The 18,317-nt window shown below is 32.0% G+C and overlaps 2 protein-coding genes across 2 annotated transcripts; one reads left to right on the top strand and one right to left on the bottom strand.

The window, feature by feature from the left end:
- Positions 1–1,822: 1,822 nt before the first annotated feature.
- Positions 1,823–2,966, top strand: LOC123659549 (probable prefoldin subunit 4). The gene is made up of 3 exons (XM_045594757.1): positions 1,823–1,981; positions 2,057–2,278; positions 2,545–2,966. Exons 1-3 carry the CDS (start codon positions 1,949–1,951, stop codon positions 2,695–2,697), a joined length of 408 nt encoding a protein of 135 aa, XP_045450713.1. The 5' UTR covers positions 1,823–1,948; the 3' UTR covers positions 2,698–2,966.
- Positions 2,967–7,596: 4,630 nt separating this feature from the next.
- Positions 7,597–17,057, bottom strand: LOC123659925 (sodium/hydrogen exchanger 8). Its single transcript, XM_045595088.1, has 7 exons — positions 15,935–17,057; positions 15,078–15,234; positions 12,951–13,105; positions 10,138–10,289; positions 9,863–9,991; positions 9,345–9,437; positions 7,597–7,939 (listed from the first exon to the last, which is right to left on the bottom strand). Exons 1-7 carry the CDS (start codon positions 17,055–17,057, stop codon positions 7,787–7,789), a joined length of 1,962 nt encoding a protein of 653 aa, XP_045451044.1. The 3' UTR covers positions 7,597–7,786.
- Positions 17,058–18,317: the final 1,260 nt, after the last annotated feature.

Below are 18,317 nucleotides of genomic sequence, written 5' to 3' on the forward strand. Positions count from 1 at the left end.
TGTCGGTTCCTTCTGCGTAGGCGCTGTGGTGGGGTCACCGTGCGAGATGGTGATTGTATTGTTAGAAGCTAGAGTCTTGGGAATGACGGATGCTCGGTTACTTTTACAAATTAACAAAATTCATAAAATATTTACTAAAAAACGTGAACGAAAAAACACTTAAGAATAAATGTCTTCTGTATATAGGTACCTAACTATTTCTAATCTTTAAGTTAAAATGAGATCGTACTTATTTCATTTTTACCTTCCTTTCTTCTACAAACTGATTACGTTTATGAAAAAATACTATTAACACAATTATTATCGCTTGAGTTTTCAGTGAAACAGAAAATGAACATTTTGGGATTAAGATAAAATTAATAGCCTATTAAAATGACCGATTTTAACAATAACAAATATACCCAATATTAATAAAGTCTATTAAAACTACGATTATCCCTATTTATTTATAGTGCAATTCTCTGTTCTATCCTATTTCTTCTATTTTATTCCTATATTCTATTCATTAAAAAAATCACATTTCTATCAAATTAGCAGTGTATGTCTCATTGCACATAAATGATTCAATGTACATTTAACCTTGAATGGATAAATGCTGTGTAGAAGTAGTGGTACCAATAATAATTCGTGACAAGCAAGAAAGACAATTAGGAAGAAAGAAAATGCAGACTTTGTGAATACTGATATTGTAATTATACTGTTGCACATATCTCGATATATAAATTATATTCTCACGCTATCTGCATTTGAATTTTCTTACTATATGTTTTAAACGTTAGTTTACGATACCAAGTTAGTTGAACGTTAACTTAAACAAGATTTGAATGACTAAGTATATTTTTAGTAACTTAGTAATATTAAACAAAGTATTACTTAGTTTTTTGTAACATTATGGTGTTTTTTATGGTTGGCGGTGATTACCGACCCTACCCTAGATCCTTCCTAGGAACTCATCTCAACTCAACTAAAAATCTCAAACTCAGTACTACGACAACTGTAAATATTACTTGAGTGCTATTTAGTTGTGATCTTATATCAAGTTAAGGTTCTTCCACAGTCGGGCTGGTTCCGATTCTGAGTAAGACATTTCCTCTTGTACCCATTCCCACCTTAACACCATATTTTAAAATATACCTGTAGAAAAAAAATTATTGGTCGACTAGCCTATGTACCTACATCATCAATAGACACCCACATGTACTGAACATAAAGTTCAGCAGTTTATCTATCTACACAAAGTGACTGTCACAAACATATCCAATACGCTACAGATTCGTCTTACCATGACTTAAATTATCCTTTATACCAAGAACGTTCTACTAAAGAGAAATCAAAGTCACTTTTACATTCAAGGTCAGGAGAAGTTACAGTTATATAACTTAAAGTGAATACCAGGAACATTGAGTATTAAGCCGGTACTGAAACTTCTGATTCCAATGGAAGGCAAAATTGGAAAGATCAACTAGTTAATTATGCAACTTTACGATCTGTGCGCAACAACGACTTGGGGGTCGTCGATTAATTATGTTAGGTCCGAAAGGGGAGGAGTTCGGAGAAAAATCGCACATATCTCAAGAAGGAGGGATGTAAAAACATATCACAAATGAATGGGAATGTAATGAGATATCACGAGTATTTATTTTTCATTGAAATTGGGATTTCTAAACCAAAAATACAACCAAAATACACTTATAAAATTCGCCTGCAACGACCGCGACGTTTTTTACGTTAGTGGAACGGCAATTTCAGCGGTTGATGTCGATGGCGCTGTGGGCTTTAGGTGGAAGGCAACCAATATAATTGACAACAAACTGACAGTTATCAAAGTGTGTCAAACTCAAAAGTTAGGTTATAGTTGGCTTTTTGGTTGACTTATAACACCTTTTGGTTACAAAACATTACTTTACTAGCTTATTACGAAAGATAAAGACTTAAAAACAAATAAAACATGGCAAACTCCGGAAAAGGCACTTTTCAGCCGGTATTTAAATCAGAATGATTTATTAATATTCAACTTTTAAACAACTGTAATTTTATGCTTTTATATTGTCTTTAGGATTCAGATGTTCACATTTCTTATGAAGATCAACAAAAGATAAATAAATTTGCTCGACTGAACGCCAAAGTCGACGATCTTAAAGATGAACTAAAGATTAAGCAAAATGATATGAAAAACTTAGAAGAAGCTGTAGAAGAATTAAGTTTGGCTGATGAATCTGATAAAATTCCTTACCTTGTTGGAGAAGTCTTCATATGTCAAAGCCTCGAAGACACATTAGTGAATATTCAACCCCTCAATTATTTATTAATATAGTTTTTATAAAACCTGGATATCTAAAATACATTTCTTTACCAAAAATATTTATTACATAATTTCTAATCTGATATTATTTTTCTATTATTAAAATTAACAATTTTTCTATTGGCCCTAAATGGGTCTTAAATTGGGTTTTTATTGCTTGTTGTTTTATGCTTTTTAAGATGTGATTATAATTTTTGCTATTTTATTTTGAACTTGTTTTAATATAGTGTATTTATTTTCAGAAATCGTTAGAAGAAAATAAACAAAAGAAACAGAATGACATAAATGAATTAGAAGGCAAATGTGAAGAATTAAAATCTCTTATGAGTGAACTAAAAGCCCATTTGTATGGGAAATTCGGAAGTCACATTAACTTAGAAAATGAAGAAGATTAGTCTCTTATTCTATATAGGTCCTGTTATATTTATTATTTAATGTACCATTTCTTCAGGTTTGATAGATTCACTTTAAATTGGAAATGTATCACTACAAATACAAGACATTTAAAACCACTATGTTAAATATATGTTTTTTTAAGGTAAAAAAGCAATGACTAAAATAATTTACATAAAAATGTTTAATTGTTCCCTCTCTTGAAACTTATTATTAACTTCAATTTCTAATATTCACTATATAAAAAATAAAATTATTTGTAAAGCCAGATTTTTTTTTTACTTTTATGTACGTAACCCCATTATTTATAAAAGGTATTATTTAAAAAACCATAGATTCCTTGCAGAACTATATTAGGAACTTAAAACACTGAAAACTTACATAGTTTAATATAGAAAGGTTTGCATATATAACAAATAAAAAATCACTTGTAGAAAGTTCATTTTTTTTTTTATGTCACTAGGTCGGCAAACAAGCGTACGGCTCACCTGATGGTAAGCGACTACCGCAGCCTATAGACACCTGCAACACCAGAAGCATCGCAAGCGCGTTGCCCAATCCCCAATAACCCCAGGGGCTCTGGTCACCTTACTCACCAACAGGAACACAATACTGCTTGAAAAATTGTATTATTTTGCTGTGACCTTCTGTAAGGTCGAGGTACTACCCCAGTCGGGCTGCTCCATATTTTGAGCAGGAAATTCCTGCTGTGCCCTACCTCAGTTAAATCAGTATATATAATATATATATAATAGTCAGTTCATTTGGATTTTGGACTATTTGGCAACATTTAAATAAAATATTGCTTATTAATATAAACATATGCTGTGTGGTTACGGCATCAAAGAATATAGCCACCCCCTCTCTTCTCGTGAGTGTCATAAGAGGCAACTAAGGGATAACACAGTTCCATTACTACCTTGGAACTAAAAAGCCGACCGATGGCAGGATAACAAGACTTGCATGAAGGACATGCAAGTATTTTATTAATCCCAATCAAAATGTGATTTTTATCATTTATAGTTTTATACCTATGGTACGACTGAATTCCAAATATACAGTGAGCTATAGGAATCTATGCTAATAATATTATAACTGAAAAATTTGTTTGTTTAAACACACTCAACTCAGGCACTGCTGGAATTAATAGAAGCTGAGCATTAATAAGAAATGTTACAAAAAAAAAAAGATTTATTTTTCATAGATTAACGTGCACTGCGTAAACGTTTAAAGCTTGCCAAAAATTACGTATGACGTAATTGACAGCCATTAAAAATTGTAAAGAAAAAAGTTCGTGGCAGCATATGTCTATAATAAATAACTCCTTAAAACCTTTTTTTTTTAACCGACTTCCAAAAAAGGAGGAGGTTCTCAATTCGACTGTATTTATTTTTTATTTTTATCTATGTTACGTCAGAACTTTTGACTGGGTGGAGAGATTTCGACAAATTTTGTTTTAATCGAAAGGTGGCGTGTGTCAATTGGTCCCATTTAAATTTATTTGAGATCTAACAACTAGTTTTCGAGTTATATCTAATAATGCGTTTTTACTTGACGCTTTTTTCGTCGACCTACGTTATATTATACCGCATAACTTTCTACTGGATGTACCGATTTTGATAATTCTTTTTTTGTTGGAAAGGGGATATCCCTAGTTTAGTACCATGATAAAGAAACCAGGATCTGATGATGGGATTCCAGAGAAATCGAGGGAAACTCTTGAAAATCCGCAATAACTTTTTACTGGGTGTACCGATTTTGATAATTCTTTTTTTGTTGGAAAGAAAATATCCCTAGTTTAGTACCATGATAAGGAAACCAGGATCTAATGATGGGATCCTGGAGAAATCGAGGGAAACTCTTGGAAATCCGCAATAACTTTTTACTGGGTGTACCGATTTTAATAATTTTTAATTTAATCGAAAGCTGGTGTTTGTCATGTGGTCACATATAAATTTTATTGAGATCTGATAAATACTTTTTGAGTAATCTTGGATAATGCGTAGTTACTTGACTATTGTTTTGTCGACCTACGTTGTATTACTCGTCGTTGTAATTGAAGTCGGTTTTTTTTTTTTTCGTTTGCGATCAAACACAATTATTGGAAGGTGAGTTTATAGACATGATACAAATCTTTATCCAAATAAATAGGTTATTCATCACAAGTACCTATTTATTTTTGAACAAAATTGTACTTGACTGACATCATGTTTTGATGATTTTATAGTATTTTATTTGAACGCTGGATATTTTTTATTTATAGGAGATAATTTAATATCAAATGAAACGAGGCCCGAGATGTACAGTTTAAAAATATTTTAGTTTCGTCAAATTAATGCATAAAAATAAACCACGGGGCACAGATAGCAACAGATAGGCCTATATAGACAACTTGCTACAAGTTTAAATCACACTGCATATGCGATCATACTCTTAAAGTATAAAAAATATTTTTTTTGTAAGACCAAAAACAAAATATTAGTTACTAATACTATAACATGTATAATATAATAATAAACTATTGTTCTGACCATGTAAGTAAATCTATTTCAAAGTCAATAAATTAAAATAATATAGTATAAAAATATATTTTAAAGCAAAGTAAATTTATTTTTAATTCTCCATCAGACTCCATTAGGAGAACAAAATAATGTGTATATATGTTGCAGTCAGAACTCTTAACCAGTCAAAAGTACTATTGACTAGCGAAATCAGTCAAAAGTACTTTTGACTGGACAAGTTGGTCAAAAGTGGTTTTGACTGAAAATTATTGGTTATTAGTACTTTTGACTGCAAATTCGCGGTTAAAAATACTTTTGACTGACGCTCTCCGTCAAAAGTATTTTTAACTGCAAAAAAGCGTCAGTCAAAAGCACTATTAACTCGTTACATGTGAATAAATTTAGTCAAATAATCCATCAGGATTACCATAATAAATTTATGCCCACGATCTTCTTGCGACTGCATGTCAATCAGATCGACTTGGCAGCGGTTGTTCATTTCAGTGTGCAGGATCGGTTTCTAAACTTGACCCATCCTTTTCTTGCTTTTCTTCCTTTGGCATACTTCGCACATTGATAAATATATATTAATGATTTCTTTTGTAACATTAGCGTACTTTTTTGCCGTTTCATTCTTAAGTCTATCGCGACCACCATGCCCTATAGAAATATGAGCAGCATCAATAATGTCGTAGATTTCCTCAGCCGGCAAAAATATTTGACAGGTTCTGTGTTTGTAACTAATTTTTTTATACCACATGCGTTGTAGTCTACTGTACTGTAATGGTGTTTCCTTTTCATTAAATTTCGCGTCTTCCACATCCATTGCAAACTTTTTAAATTTTTCTTTTGTCATTACATTGAAATGACTATCTTTCATATCTTCCATCGCTAAAATTATTTGCAAAAAGCCTTCTTTCTTTTCGTAGTCACTCATTTTTGTTCTAATATCAGCACGTTCTCCACTGAGTATCTAATATAAAAGTTTATATGTGCGTTTGTCGTTATTTTTATCGACCACCTTAACTTTTTAATATATAACTTTATAATATTATTATTATTTTAAGAGTTTTGACTGATACAACCAGTCAAAACCACTTTTGACGGAATCATTTAGTCAAAAGTACTTTTAACCAGCTCCATTGGGCAAAAGTACTTTTAACTGTTATTTTAGTCAAAAGTATTATTGACTAAAGCAAACGGTCAAAAGTACTTCTGACTGATTTTGCTAGTTAATAGTGCTTTTGACTGGTTAAGAGTTTTGACTGCAACATATCGCTGTCCCCGGGCAATAAAGCGGTAATATCAAAAATCAAATTTTACAGGAGAAATAAAAGAAGCTAATTTGTTTATAGTGCAGTGTACAGTGATCCAAAACAGACGTTCAATATGTCAAATGAAAGCTATTTTTTTACCAATTTAAGCTTTTAAAAATATTTTTTTAAAAACAAATCGTATAATTTTTTAATGAAATAATTAAAAAAATGTATAATACAATTCATAGATGATACTATTTTAATTGCAAGATCATTAACAATTAGTGTAAAGATGTTCACCGGTTTTTTGTGTTATTTTTCTTAGAGTAATGCAATAATACATAGCTTAGTCGTAAGAGAATTATCCATGCAATAAAACGGTTATTGTCATTTATTCTAACGAAATATTAATAAAAAAAACTGAAAAAAATAAGAGTGATAGATTGATACTCAGAGAAGCCAAAAATTAAATAACATTAAAAAGGGTGTAACCGGCGTATACCGCTTTATTGCCCGGGGCCAGCGATATATATGAGATATACAGAATACTGACAAGTTACCAGATATGCTTTTGATTCTTAAAATTACTGTAAAATGTTACACATTGCGTAAAATACAAAATAAAGATAAGTTTAAAATCACATAAACAAATATTTATTAAGTACAAAATTATTTAATATGACACAACCCAAATATACCGCACTACTTTGGAGCCTTACATATATGGGCTAATTTGCAAATTATTTTAATAATAATCACTGTTTTTGACTAAATTCATATAAATATCACTAGTAAGAATATAACTAAAATATATTTAAATTTATTTCGTCTTTTTAAAATACTTTAGAATAATACTTATATGAATGTTAACTTAACATTTAATTTTTCACAAGAAGCAAAGTAGAAGAAAGTAGTCCTCAAGATTCTTCGGCTGTATCAGACTATGTATTTAATTTGAATTGAAATTATATAAGGATACAAAAAGAGACTCATACGTTAAAAAATACTTAATTAAAAGTTTTATAGACTTGACTAATACAGGTGCTTTTTTTTTTAAATTTGTTAATAACTTCTATGAAATTTATGCGTCAAAAAAGCTAACTTATAATAATAAATATTAAAACTTAAAATAAAACATCTATCATACATTTAAGAATAAAATTTTACATTTTAAATGTTTTTTTAATAAATTAATGTAGGCCCTGCCTTTTGAATGAGAAATATACATATCATTAAAAGTACATGAAAAGCACATAAAATATACACGTGAAATATTAAAATATTGCACATTACCTAAACTATTAACATACTAAAATGCTTTTTTGTAATTATATTTATACGCCCCGTTGGAGACTTGTGTGAGAGTTCGAAAGAGAGCTAGGTTGCAAACTCTCATCTTCGTCTGTTTCATGATCATTAGATATCCTGATAGCTTGGTACCATTGATTTGTGAGGTCTGTCATTTGACTCTTGCAGTCTTTGAGTTCCTGAAATTGTATTCATATATTATTAATTTTAGACGTTTACAAAATTACGAACAAGAAGTTGACAATAGTATTTTTTATTTATCAATAACAACAAAATAAATGGTTCCGAATGATCCCACTACTAAATCAACTGGAATTCTTAGATACGAATCGCCTACTAAAATCGAGTTACAATAACTGAGAAATGGTCGATCATTCGATCACTGACAGCATATAATAATAATTACGACAGCCAAATAGGGCAATTATAGTCTATTCTATTTGACATGTTTAAATTCACTACTTAAATTAAGCTCTTCGGGCAGGTTTAGGAAGGTTTCGGATAGGTAAGTTATAAATAATTTTTTGTGGTTACGGCAGGATAGAATTTAGTAACCATAGGTCCAGTTCCACTACTATCTTGGAACAGTTAAAGCCGACCGATGGCGTGATAACCATCCAACTGCTTGGTTTCAGGCCGAAGACGGGCAGCAGCGTCTTCGGTGCAATGAAGCCAGCCCTGCACACTCTAACGTGTGATTAGAAATGAGACTATCCGCGAGAAAACGAAAGTAGCAGTGGCAGTGATCTGGTCATCTGTGTCGCAGAACCAATGGCCGCTGGACTGGCCACCAGCGTGTCCTGGAATGGAGACCGCATGTTCGCAAACGAATTGTGGGACGCCATCCGGCCCGCTGGATCGACGATTTAGTGGTTGGCTGAGGATTGCGGAAAATCGGGCTGTTTGGCGAGAACTTAGGGAGACCTATCTATGTCCAGCAGTGGACTATGATAGACTAAAGTGAGAGAGTGAATAAATATATTATATAACACTCATATAATAAAATGGTAGGAAAGTCAAAACTGTACATTGAATGTTTTTTTAAAAGAATACTTGGGATGTGATCTACAATCAATACCGAAGCCAAAAATATAATTTTTAGAATTTTTGTCTGTATGTATGTCCGGGATAAACTCAAAAAGTACCGCATGGATTTACTTCAAATTTGGCACGAATATTATTAAGAAGTCGCATCAACATAATTATAGGCTACATATTATCATGCGTATCAAAACGTGTAATCTAACGACGCATATTTGAATGTTGTTGTTATTATGTTAATAATCATGCTATATAAGCTAGCTTCACACTATAAAAATCACGCAATATCAGTAACTAAGCCGATAAACATAATTAAATGAATATAAGTATATAAGACAATTTTAAAGCAGCGCTATCTATGAGATTTTTCTGTAGATATTAAATGTAAAGAAGAAACGGGTAAATGAATGTTATTTAAAAGGTATAATCGTTTGGTGCTGTATAGCGTTCACGCAGACGACGTCGCAGGCAGCAGCTAGTAATCTAATAAGTATAAAAAATAAAGCAGGTAAAGTGAGGGTTTTTTGTGTTACAATTTATTACCTGATGTGTAAATCTTCTGGTGAAAAACGGTGTCAAATACTTCATATCCAACCTTACAAAACCTTTAAGCCTTGTTGCATGAGAGTAATTAACCTAAAATTAATGGGTTAATTATGAATTTATCCATTCTAATGTATATCTACAGTAATATTTATAAAGGTCCTTATTAAATAAGAACTTAAAAAACTATCTATACCTGCAAAGATATGTATAACTAATAAATTATACAACCCTTGAATTAATTAAATGAATTATTTCGTGATTAAAAAACTACATTTAACTTTAAAAAGGTACCAAACAAATATTTTCATACTATCATCTGGATATAGTTCATGGCTGATGTTATTCATCATCATCATCATTTCAGCCTAATAGCAGTCCACTGCTGGACATAGGCCTCCACATTTTCACTTAAAAGATTTTTCGGAATAAAATCTAAGAGATTGTTATATTGAGGGTCCAAACGACACTAATCAAATTAGGTACATAAATCCAGAAAAACTAAAATAATTGTATACCTCAAGTTCTTCCTCAGTAATTTCTGATAAATGTTCAGAGTCAATGGCTTGACCCCACTCTTTAGTTTTTGACAAGCTTACTTCTTTCTGCTTGCGCAATGACCTTGACCGTTTAACTTTCTTATTAGCCTGTAGATAAATTTAATAAAATTAAACACATTGAAATATCTAACTACAGGAAAATTTGTAAAAAATATATACATATATCAAATGTCATTTACAACAATTAGAAGAAATGCACCTCTCTTATGAAATATTATTTAGGAAATACTTACACGTAAAAATTTCAGTAAAGGCATAGTTGAACCTCCAAAGAATAAAGTAGTAAATAAAACAATTATAAGAGTCGTTGTTATAATCACATGCCGGGTTTCATCAGAAAAATCCAGATGGAGAGATAACGCGTATGATATAGCACCTCTTAATCCTAAAAAATAAAAATCATACATAGATAATTAATAGGCAATACCTACTACATTTATTAGGTTTTGAATTTAAAGGCATAATCTATATTAATATTACTAGCGACCCGGCCCGGATTCGCATGGATGCAATGCTGATACTAAATATACTACAGAATGTCTTTAACACAAACATGACAATACAAACATGTTTTCTTTAGTGCTTATTGTTTAAAGAGCGTCATAATTATATTTGGCCATGTGAAAAACACTCAACGCTCAAATCTAAGCCCGCAACGTTAAAAATTTGACCCTTCGATATGCTAATGGGTTATAAAATTAACTTAGTTCTTGTTTGTACTCACACCTTAAAACTATACGTATAATTATGAACAAATTGCCATATTATTAGTGTGTGCTGCAACAACAAAAGATATGTACCTATTCTATTAAGTTCTTTTTTAACCCCCGACGGAAAAAGAGTCGTGCTATAAGTTTAACGTGTCTGTCTCTGTATCTGACTGTGGTATCGTAGCTCCCAAACGGATGAACCGATTTTCGTTTTTTTTTTTTTGTGTCATAGATAATTTTATCCCGAGTGTTCTTAGCCATGTTCTGAATTATTTCATGAAAAATCTGTTCAGCCGTTTGATGATTCTTTTTAAGATTCGTTGATTAGGGGATCTGACTAACTTCCTTATGTCCAATCGATTCGAAATTTGGTACCGTGTTACTTCAAAGATATTGAAAGTACATGGTGAGGTAACCGTGACCTGATCAACCGTTTAAAAATCATCAACTGTTTTCTAGTTGATGAGGGGATCTGACTACCTTCCATGTGTCAGATCGATTGAAAATTTGGTATAGTGTTACTTAAATTATATTGAAAGTATATGGTAAGGTAATCATGACTTCAAAAAATTATGACATGTTAGGTAAGGTTATAAGGTTAAAATTTCGATGGTGGAGTTTGGCTTTAGTATATTCAACATTTCCTAGTTTTTTAACCGACTTCAAAAAAAGGAGCAGGAGATATTCTTTTTATGTATGTTTCGGGATAACTCCGTGATTTGTGAACCAATTTTGATAATTCTTTTTATGTTGGAAAGGAGATATTCCTAGTTTGGTAGCATGATAAGGAAACTAAGATCTGATTATGGGATCCCGGAGAAATCGAGGGAAACTCTCGAAAATCCGCATTACTTTTTACTGGGTGTACCGATTTTAATGATTTTTTAATTTAATCGAAAGCCAGCAGTTGCATGGTTATCCCGCCATCGGTCGGCTTTCCAAGTTCCAAGATGTTAGTGGAACTATGTTATCCCTTAGTCGTTGTTATATATATATATACGGTCGAATTGAGTAATCTCCTTCTTTTTTTTGAAGTCGGTTAATAAATAAAATTAGCCTAAGTTATTCCTTATTATATCAGCTATCTGCCAGTGAAAACTCCGTCAAAATCGGTCCAGCCGTTTCAGAGATTAGCTAGAACAAACAGACAGACAAAAATTGTAAAAAAAAAATGTCATTTTGGTATATGTACCGTGTATACATCCAAATGCATTTAGCAAAAAGCGGTTATTTTAATATTACAAACAGACACTCCAATTTTAGGAATCCTCACGAGAGAGATCCGATAAACGCGAGCGATCGCTACTAATCATTATGTTCTATAGGGCGAAACGCGTTTTTTTCTTGTCGTATTGCTTAAAATCGCTTCGTTAATAAGCCCTGATTCTCCATTTTCTCGTAAAAAATGGTTTTTATGGGTTATCCATAAGATATAGACAGATACCGTCGCGGACTTTTTTGTAGGCCTTTTTAAGGCATACAAAACTGTAGTACATTATTTTGATCTTTCTCATAGGGTTCAGCCTGTATTTGCAATGTAAGCGCAAAAAAAAATGTGATTATTTACGATATCACATTAGAAACCTCTAAAATTATCAGCGTTTCTCTACTATATTATGAATGTATTATACATATAAACCTTCCTCTTGAATCACTCTAACTATTAAAAAAAACCGCATCAAAATCAGTTACGTAGTTTTGAAGATTCAAGCAAACATAGGGACAGACATACAACGGAAGCGACTGTTTTATACTATGTAGTGATAAAGCTGCAGACTATTTAAGTTTAACATGCTAATTTCAGGAACTGCTGGTCTGAATTGAAGTATTATTTCAGTTTGGTTAGCTTATTTTTTTTTTTATTGTGCTGTGTGGCTACGGCACTAAAGAATTTAGCCACCCCCTCTCTTCCCGTGGGTGTCGTAAGAGGCGACTAAGGGATAACACAGTTCCACTACCGCCTTGGAACTTATAAAGCCGACCGATGGCGGGATAACCATCCAACTGCTGGCTTTGAAATACACAGGCCGAAGACGGGCAGCAGCATGTTCGGTGCGACAAAGCCAGTACTGCGGTCATCAACCCGCCTGCCCAGCGTGGTGACTATGGGCAAAACACATGAGTTCACGTTATTTGTGGCGTAAACTTGTGGAGGCCTATGTCCAGCAGTGGACTGTATAGGCTGTAATGAGAGCTTATTTATTGAAGACTAAAGACTATTTAAAATCACACTACGATCAATAGAAGCAGAAAGTAAATAACAAATATTGAAAAGCGAGGCTAGCCAGTAACTAAAATGAAAACTAGCTACTAGTACTGCTTAAAATTAAACATACCACTAAACCACATAATAAACATCATTTTCTTGGTAATTTTATGCTCTCTGAATTTATTGCATAGTAAAGCAAGAGGAAAAATATTTGCTGCTCTTCCAAGTAAACATAGCACAATACTCCAAACAACTAATGCTGGTTCAACACGGTGCCTGAAACTACAGAAATAAAATAAAATTATTAACAGACCAACACTCAAACCAATCACTTTTAAATTGACTTTTATTGAATATTTTGATGTAAAATTGACTTTTTCTATCACATGACACACTTCCCTTCACTTAACTTGACAGAAAGTGCCCAATAAACAATAGCACTTAAATGGAAACAACAATTGAAGCCTATCTTTACTTAAGAGCCATTTCACAAAAATCGGTAACAATCCGCGAAATTGTAATATTTTGACGTCGTTAATCTCAGTGTTGGATGCAATAATGTAATTTATATTCTTGAAATATAATAGAGCAACCTTTGTTGTAATCCATAGTCAGATCAGAATTTTGATTTATATTATGTGTATAAAATTATTAACCTTTTCATCAGCCTCCTCCCTGGGTAAACGGTCGCAATGTATACTTTGAAGTCCTACTTTTCAATAACCTCTACGTTGAAACCATTTTAAAAAAATATCATAATATGTGGAATATAATTTTGTTGTCCACTATCATAGATTTTTATTCCATTTGTATCTCTATTAAACGATAAAAAAAATTTAAAGTTACGAATATTTTCCAAATAAGTACAATTGTAAAAGCGATATTTCTCTTAGAAAACTAAGAAATTTTAACGAACTATCTTCATCAAAGTAAACTTACATCATTAAGGAATACAAAAAAAATAATTAAAAGATGTAATTATTTTTAATACATTTTATATTAAATAATAAAAAGATAGTATATATTGCCACGCATCAAGCCCGGTAAATCAGTCGAGCGCTAGCGCTCTTAGAGGTAAGGTCCACGCCAAATTCTGCGCAGCCGTCTCTTTCGCTCACACGCGCCAAACGCCTGTTGTTATAGCGGATAAAACGCATTTGATACTTTCATAATAAAATATAAATAAAATAAACATATTACGAAAATGACTGTAAAATAATATAATGATAATTTCTGTAAACAAATGTATAATTTAATTTTCTTTTCTCACACTATCAATACAAATAGGCATTTCAATCTGTTTGTCTTGTTATTTGTTAATTAATATGTTTGTCGGTGTCGATGTCATTAAATGCTTTTTTATTCATATCGTAAATATTAGATTCATTCGTAAACTGAAAAAACTAAATCAATTTAAAAAAATTGTTTCATACAATTGATTTTTTTTAATTTTATTTTAAATTTATTGACTGTTGTTATATAACATACTTGAAATTTTTAACAAATTAATTATGTAAAAAACATTTTATACCATAGTTATAATTTTTATTATACATCAGAAAATGATCACGATGGTCTTTTGGTTGTCACACTATACGTACTAGCACAAAGATCGCGCGGCTCGTACGACTCGCGCGATGCGACCAAATTTACCTAAATTTGCAGAGCGTAAAATTGTGAAATGGCTCTTAACGGTTTTTTTTTCCTATATGGAACAAGAAATTACATTCTTGTAATAAAATTTAAAATTCAGGATATAAATGTAATCATCAGGATGTAATGTAATGTGTAAATATACCAAGTGCAATATTATTTTTAACCGACTAAAAAAAAGGAGGACGTTACTCAAATCGACCGTATATATATATTTTTTTTATGTATGTTCGGGGATAACTCCGTCATTTATGAACCGATTTTAATAATTCTTTTTTTGTTGGAAAGGAGATATCCCTAGTTTGGTATCATGATAAGGTAACCAGGATCTGATGATGGGATCCCAGAGAATTCGAGGGTAACTCTCGAAAATCCGCATAACTTTTTGCTGGGTGTACTGATTTTAATGATTTTTAATTTAATCGAAAGCCGATCTTCATCATGTGGTCACATTTAAATTTCATTGAGATCTGATTACAACTTTTGGAGTAATCTTTGATAATGCGTATTTACTTGACTATTTTTTCGTCTAGCTACGTTGTATTACTTGTCGATATAATTGAAGTCGGTTTTTCTTCGTTTGTCTGAACACAATTATTACCTAAATATAGCAAGTCCCAAATATGCAAAGACGCAGGTTTCAGCAATAAAAGCAAGGGTCCTCATAGTTTGTTGCATAGTGACTTGAGTTACAGTCGAAAGATTAAAGTGAGTGTAATGTGACATCACTATTCCACAAAATAATATTGCCATTATACCTGAAAGCAAATTGGTATGTTAAATACAAAAAAAAAAATAGTAACAAACTATGTTTAACAGACACATGGTTCATTCCTAAGGGCAACTTAATACCTGTGTCTGTGTCACACCCAACTGATATACATTTTTTTTATAATAAAGGTAATATATATAAATAAATAGGTATTATATAGTCCGGTTACAATAGGAGTGGGAATCTAACCCAAAATTTTTGAACAGATAACAGAATCACTGCCAACTATGCCAATAAACCCATCATTTCCAACTAGCAAAGCATGATTATTTATACATATATGCATTGAATGTGGAAATTTAGAACTAGGAATCTATATCATGTATATTTTGAGAAATCTTACACAATAATCCGAATTAGCTCCAGTAGCACAACTGTAAAAACCACCAAAAAAATCTGCAGATGTTTTGGCTGAATTGTGCAATATATAGAACGAACATATAAATAAATAAATAAATATTTTTTTGTTTTGCTGATATAAACATATTTATTAATGGACAAGGACTGTCATAATTAGATTATCAGAATAGATAGGCTGCATATCTCCACAATTATAATTCATGACATATTTATGTTTGTGACATATTTTTCTAAATATAAATATATATTAAAAAATCTTAATATAAGACAAATATACTTTGTTATCAATTAATATAATGAAATTAATTTACGTCTTATTTACTTACCAGATAAATGAATCCCTTCAGCTAACACATAGGGGGCATATGTAAACACTAACATCATACCAAATTCTAGAGATGGATTCTTACGAAGATCTACATGTTTTAAAAGAAGTGCACTTATAAGTGCAAACAGAACTCCAATTCCAGCAGAAGCAAAAAACATTAACCAAAAACGGTTTATAGCAGACAATATAGCTTCTGTTGTTGACATCAGTGGGTCATTCGAATCTAGAACGGCTGTTGTAAGAACTATAGCAACAGCATCATTAAGTATGCTCTCCCCAAATACTAACATGTTCAAAACTGGATCGACATCTAGAGCATGGAATATGGCAACTGTAGCTACAGGATCCACTGCAGAAATAAGAGATCCAAAGGCAAATGATTCAACAAAACTCAATTTATATACTACTTGAGCTAAACCCAATAAATAAATACCAGCACCTATCACAAATGCTGATATTGCAGTCCCGACAATAGCAAATAATAAGATTGAACCAATATTTTGAAAGAAGTTTCCTTTGTGCAGATTGTATCCAGATTCAAAAATTATGGGTGGTAATAAAACTAAAAAGAATGCAGTGGGTGAAAAGGCTTCCTCCTTTCTCCAATTAGCAATATTTTTTATAGACATAAGGTTTATAATCATACCAATTAATGCACCCAGGAACACGATTACGACACTCTCGGGCAGATATGAGAAGCCCGTTTGTAACATAAGGTGAATTAAAAGTATGCCCAGTGCTAATATACAAAGTACAAAAAATATAGCCATAGAACTGTTGTGTTCATCTTCAGCTGAACTTTTACCAGGCAATGGAGCTGCATCTGATGGATTCACGTCAGATACATTAGGAGTAGCAGATGATGAAACATTAATAGGTACTACTGATAATATTGAAGAATTTGAAGGCCCTACATCATATACAACATTTGGAGATTCAGAAGTAGTTTTCGATGTAGTTGAATTTGTAACATGGTCTGGCAAAGTAGACTCGCTCGAACTAGGTATGTTTTGTACAGTATCTCTCTTCGACCTTGAAGCTTTCCAGAAAAACATTTCATCGTGTATAACTTTATTATTTGAATTATCTCTTGCTGGGTACCAAGTCTCACTGTCACCCATAACTTCGTTAGAAAACCCGAGTAAACAAATCGAGACATAGTAAAATATTTTAAATTTAATCATATTGGTTAAAAGTAATAACACCGTACAGCAAAATAAGTTTTTCAACTTGTTTAGTTTAGATAACTGTTTATTCGTTTCTTTTAGCTACCACATAAATTTGATCGTTTTACAAAATAAGCACAAAAAGGACAACATTCACATTTACTTTATTTCATTATTAAGTTATGGTTTGGGTTTGGGTTCTGTTCAATTCACTATTTTACGATGGTATTACGAATTTCAAAGTTGTCAAGATCACCTGATGCCTGACACTGACATTGATGACGTTTACAGATGCGGAATTTTAAAAAATTCTATTCATGGAGTGGATTATAGATTATAAATAAAAATATTTAGGCTCCGTTTTGACATAGTCTAAAGTTCTAAACTCTAAACCGCTCTAAAGTGCACCAAGCATATCCATTATTGTGCACGGCTTGGAATACCAGAATATTTTTCCTGCATTAACTCATATAACGTTGTACTTAACGTTACGGTATAAAATAAATATCTGTACCGTTTCCGTCAATTGCTATCGTTACCTATAAAAATGACGAAATCATTACGTTCGTTAAATGTATGAAAAAGACAGATTAGACTTGTAATTTAAGATTGTCTATTGATTTTTAAATTGATACTGAACGCGCCTTGCGTCTTTAGTATGCACTTTTGTGTTCTATTTTGGAAACAGTGCTGCTAAAGACACCATCCACGAAAAATCCATGAATCTAAAGACACCATCCACGGAAAATCTGTGACTCTAAAAAAGTGAAAAAAATAGCCATTTTTAGCGTATTTCCGTGTTTTTAAGTACGTTAAAACTTAACACTTCATTTATCGGTGCTGGTCATCATCCACAGAAAATCTGTGACTCTAAAGATGTGAACAAATGGCCATTTCTAGCGCTTTTTCCGTGTCTCTAAGCACGTTAGAACTTGAGAATAAAGTTCATAAACTAAACGATTAATAACGTTGTCCGTGACTCCAAGGACTTAAAGACACGGAAAATCTTAATGGAACGGAAAAATGCATCTCGTTATACGTGACTTGAAGAACTTAAGGACACGGGAAATCTCAAAGGAACGGACAACAAATACATTTCGTTATCCGTAACTCCAAGGACTTAGAGACACGGAAAATATCAAAGAGACGGACAAAGTCATCTTGTCGTCCGTGACTTTAGAGGTTCCTACATCGTTTTGCATTGAATCAAAGATT

Source organism: Melitaea cinxia, chromosome 14 (assembly GCF_905220565.1).
Source record: "Melitaea cinxia chromosome 14, ilMelCinx1.1, whole genome shotgun sequence".
NCBI lineage: Eukaryota > Metazoa > Arthropoda > Insecta > Lepidoptera > Nymphalidae > Melitaea > Melitaea cinxia.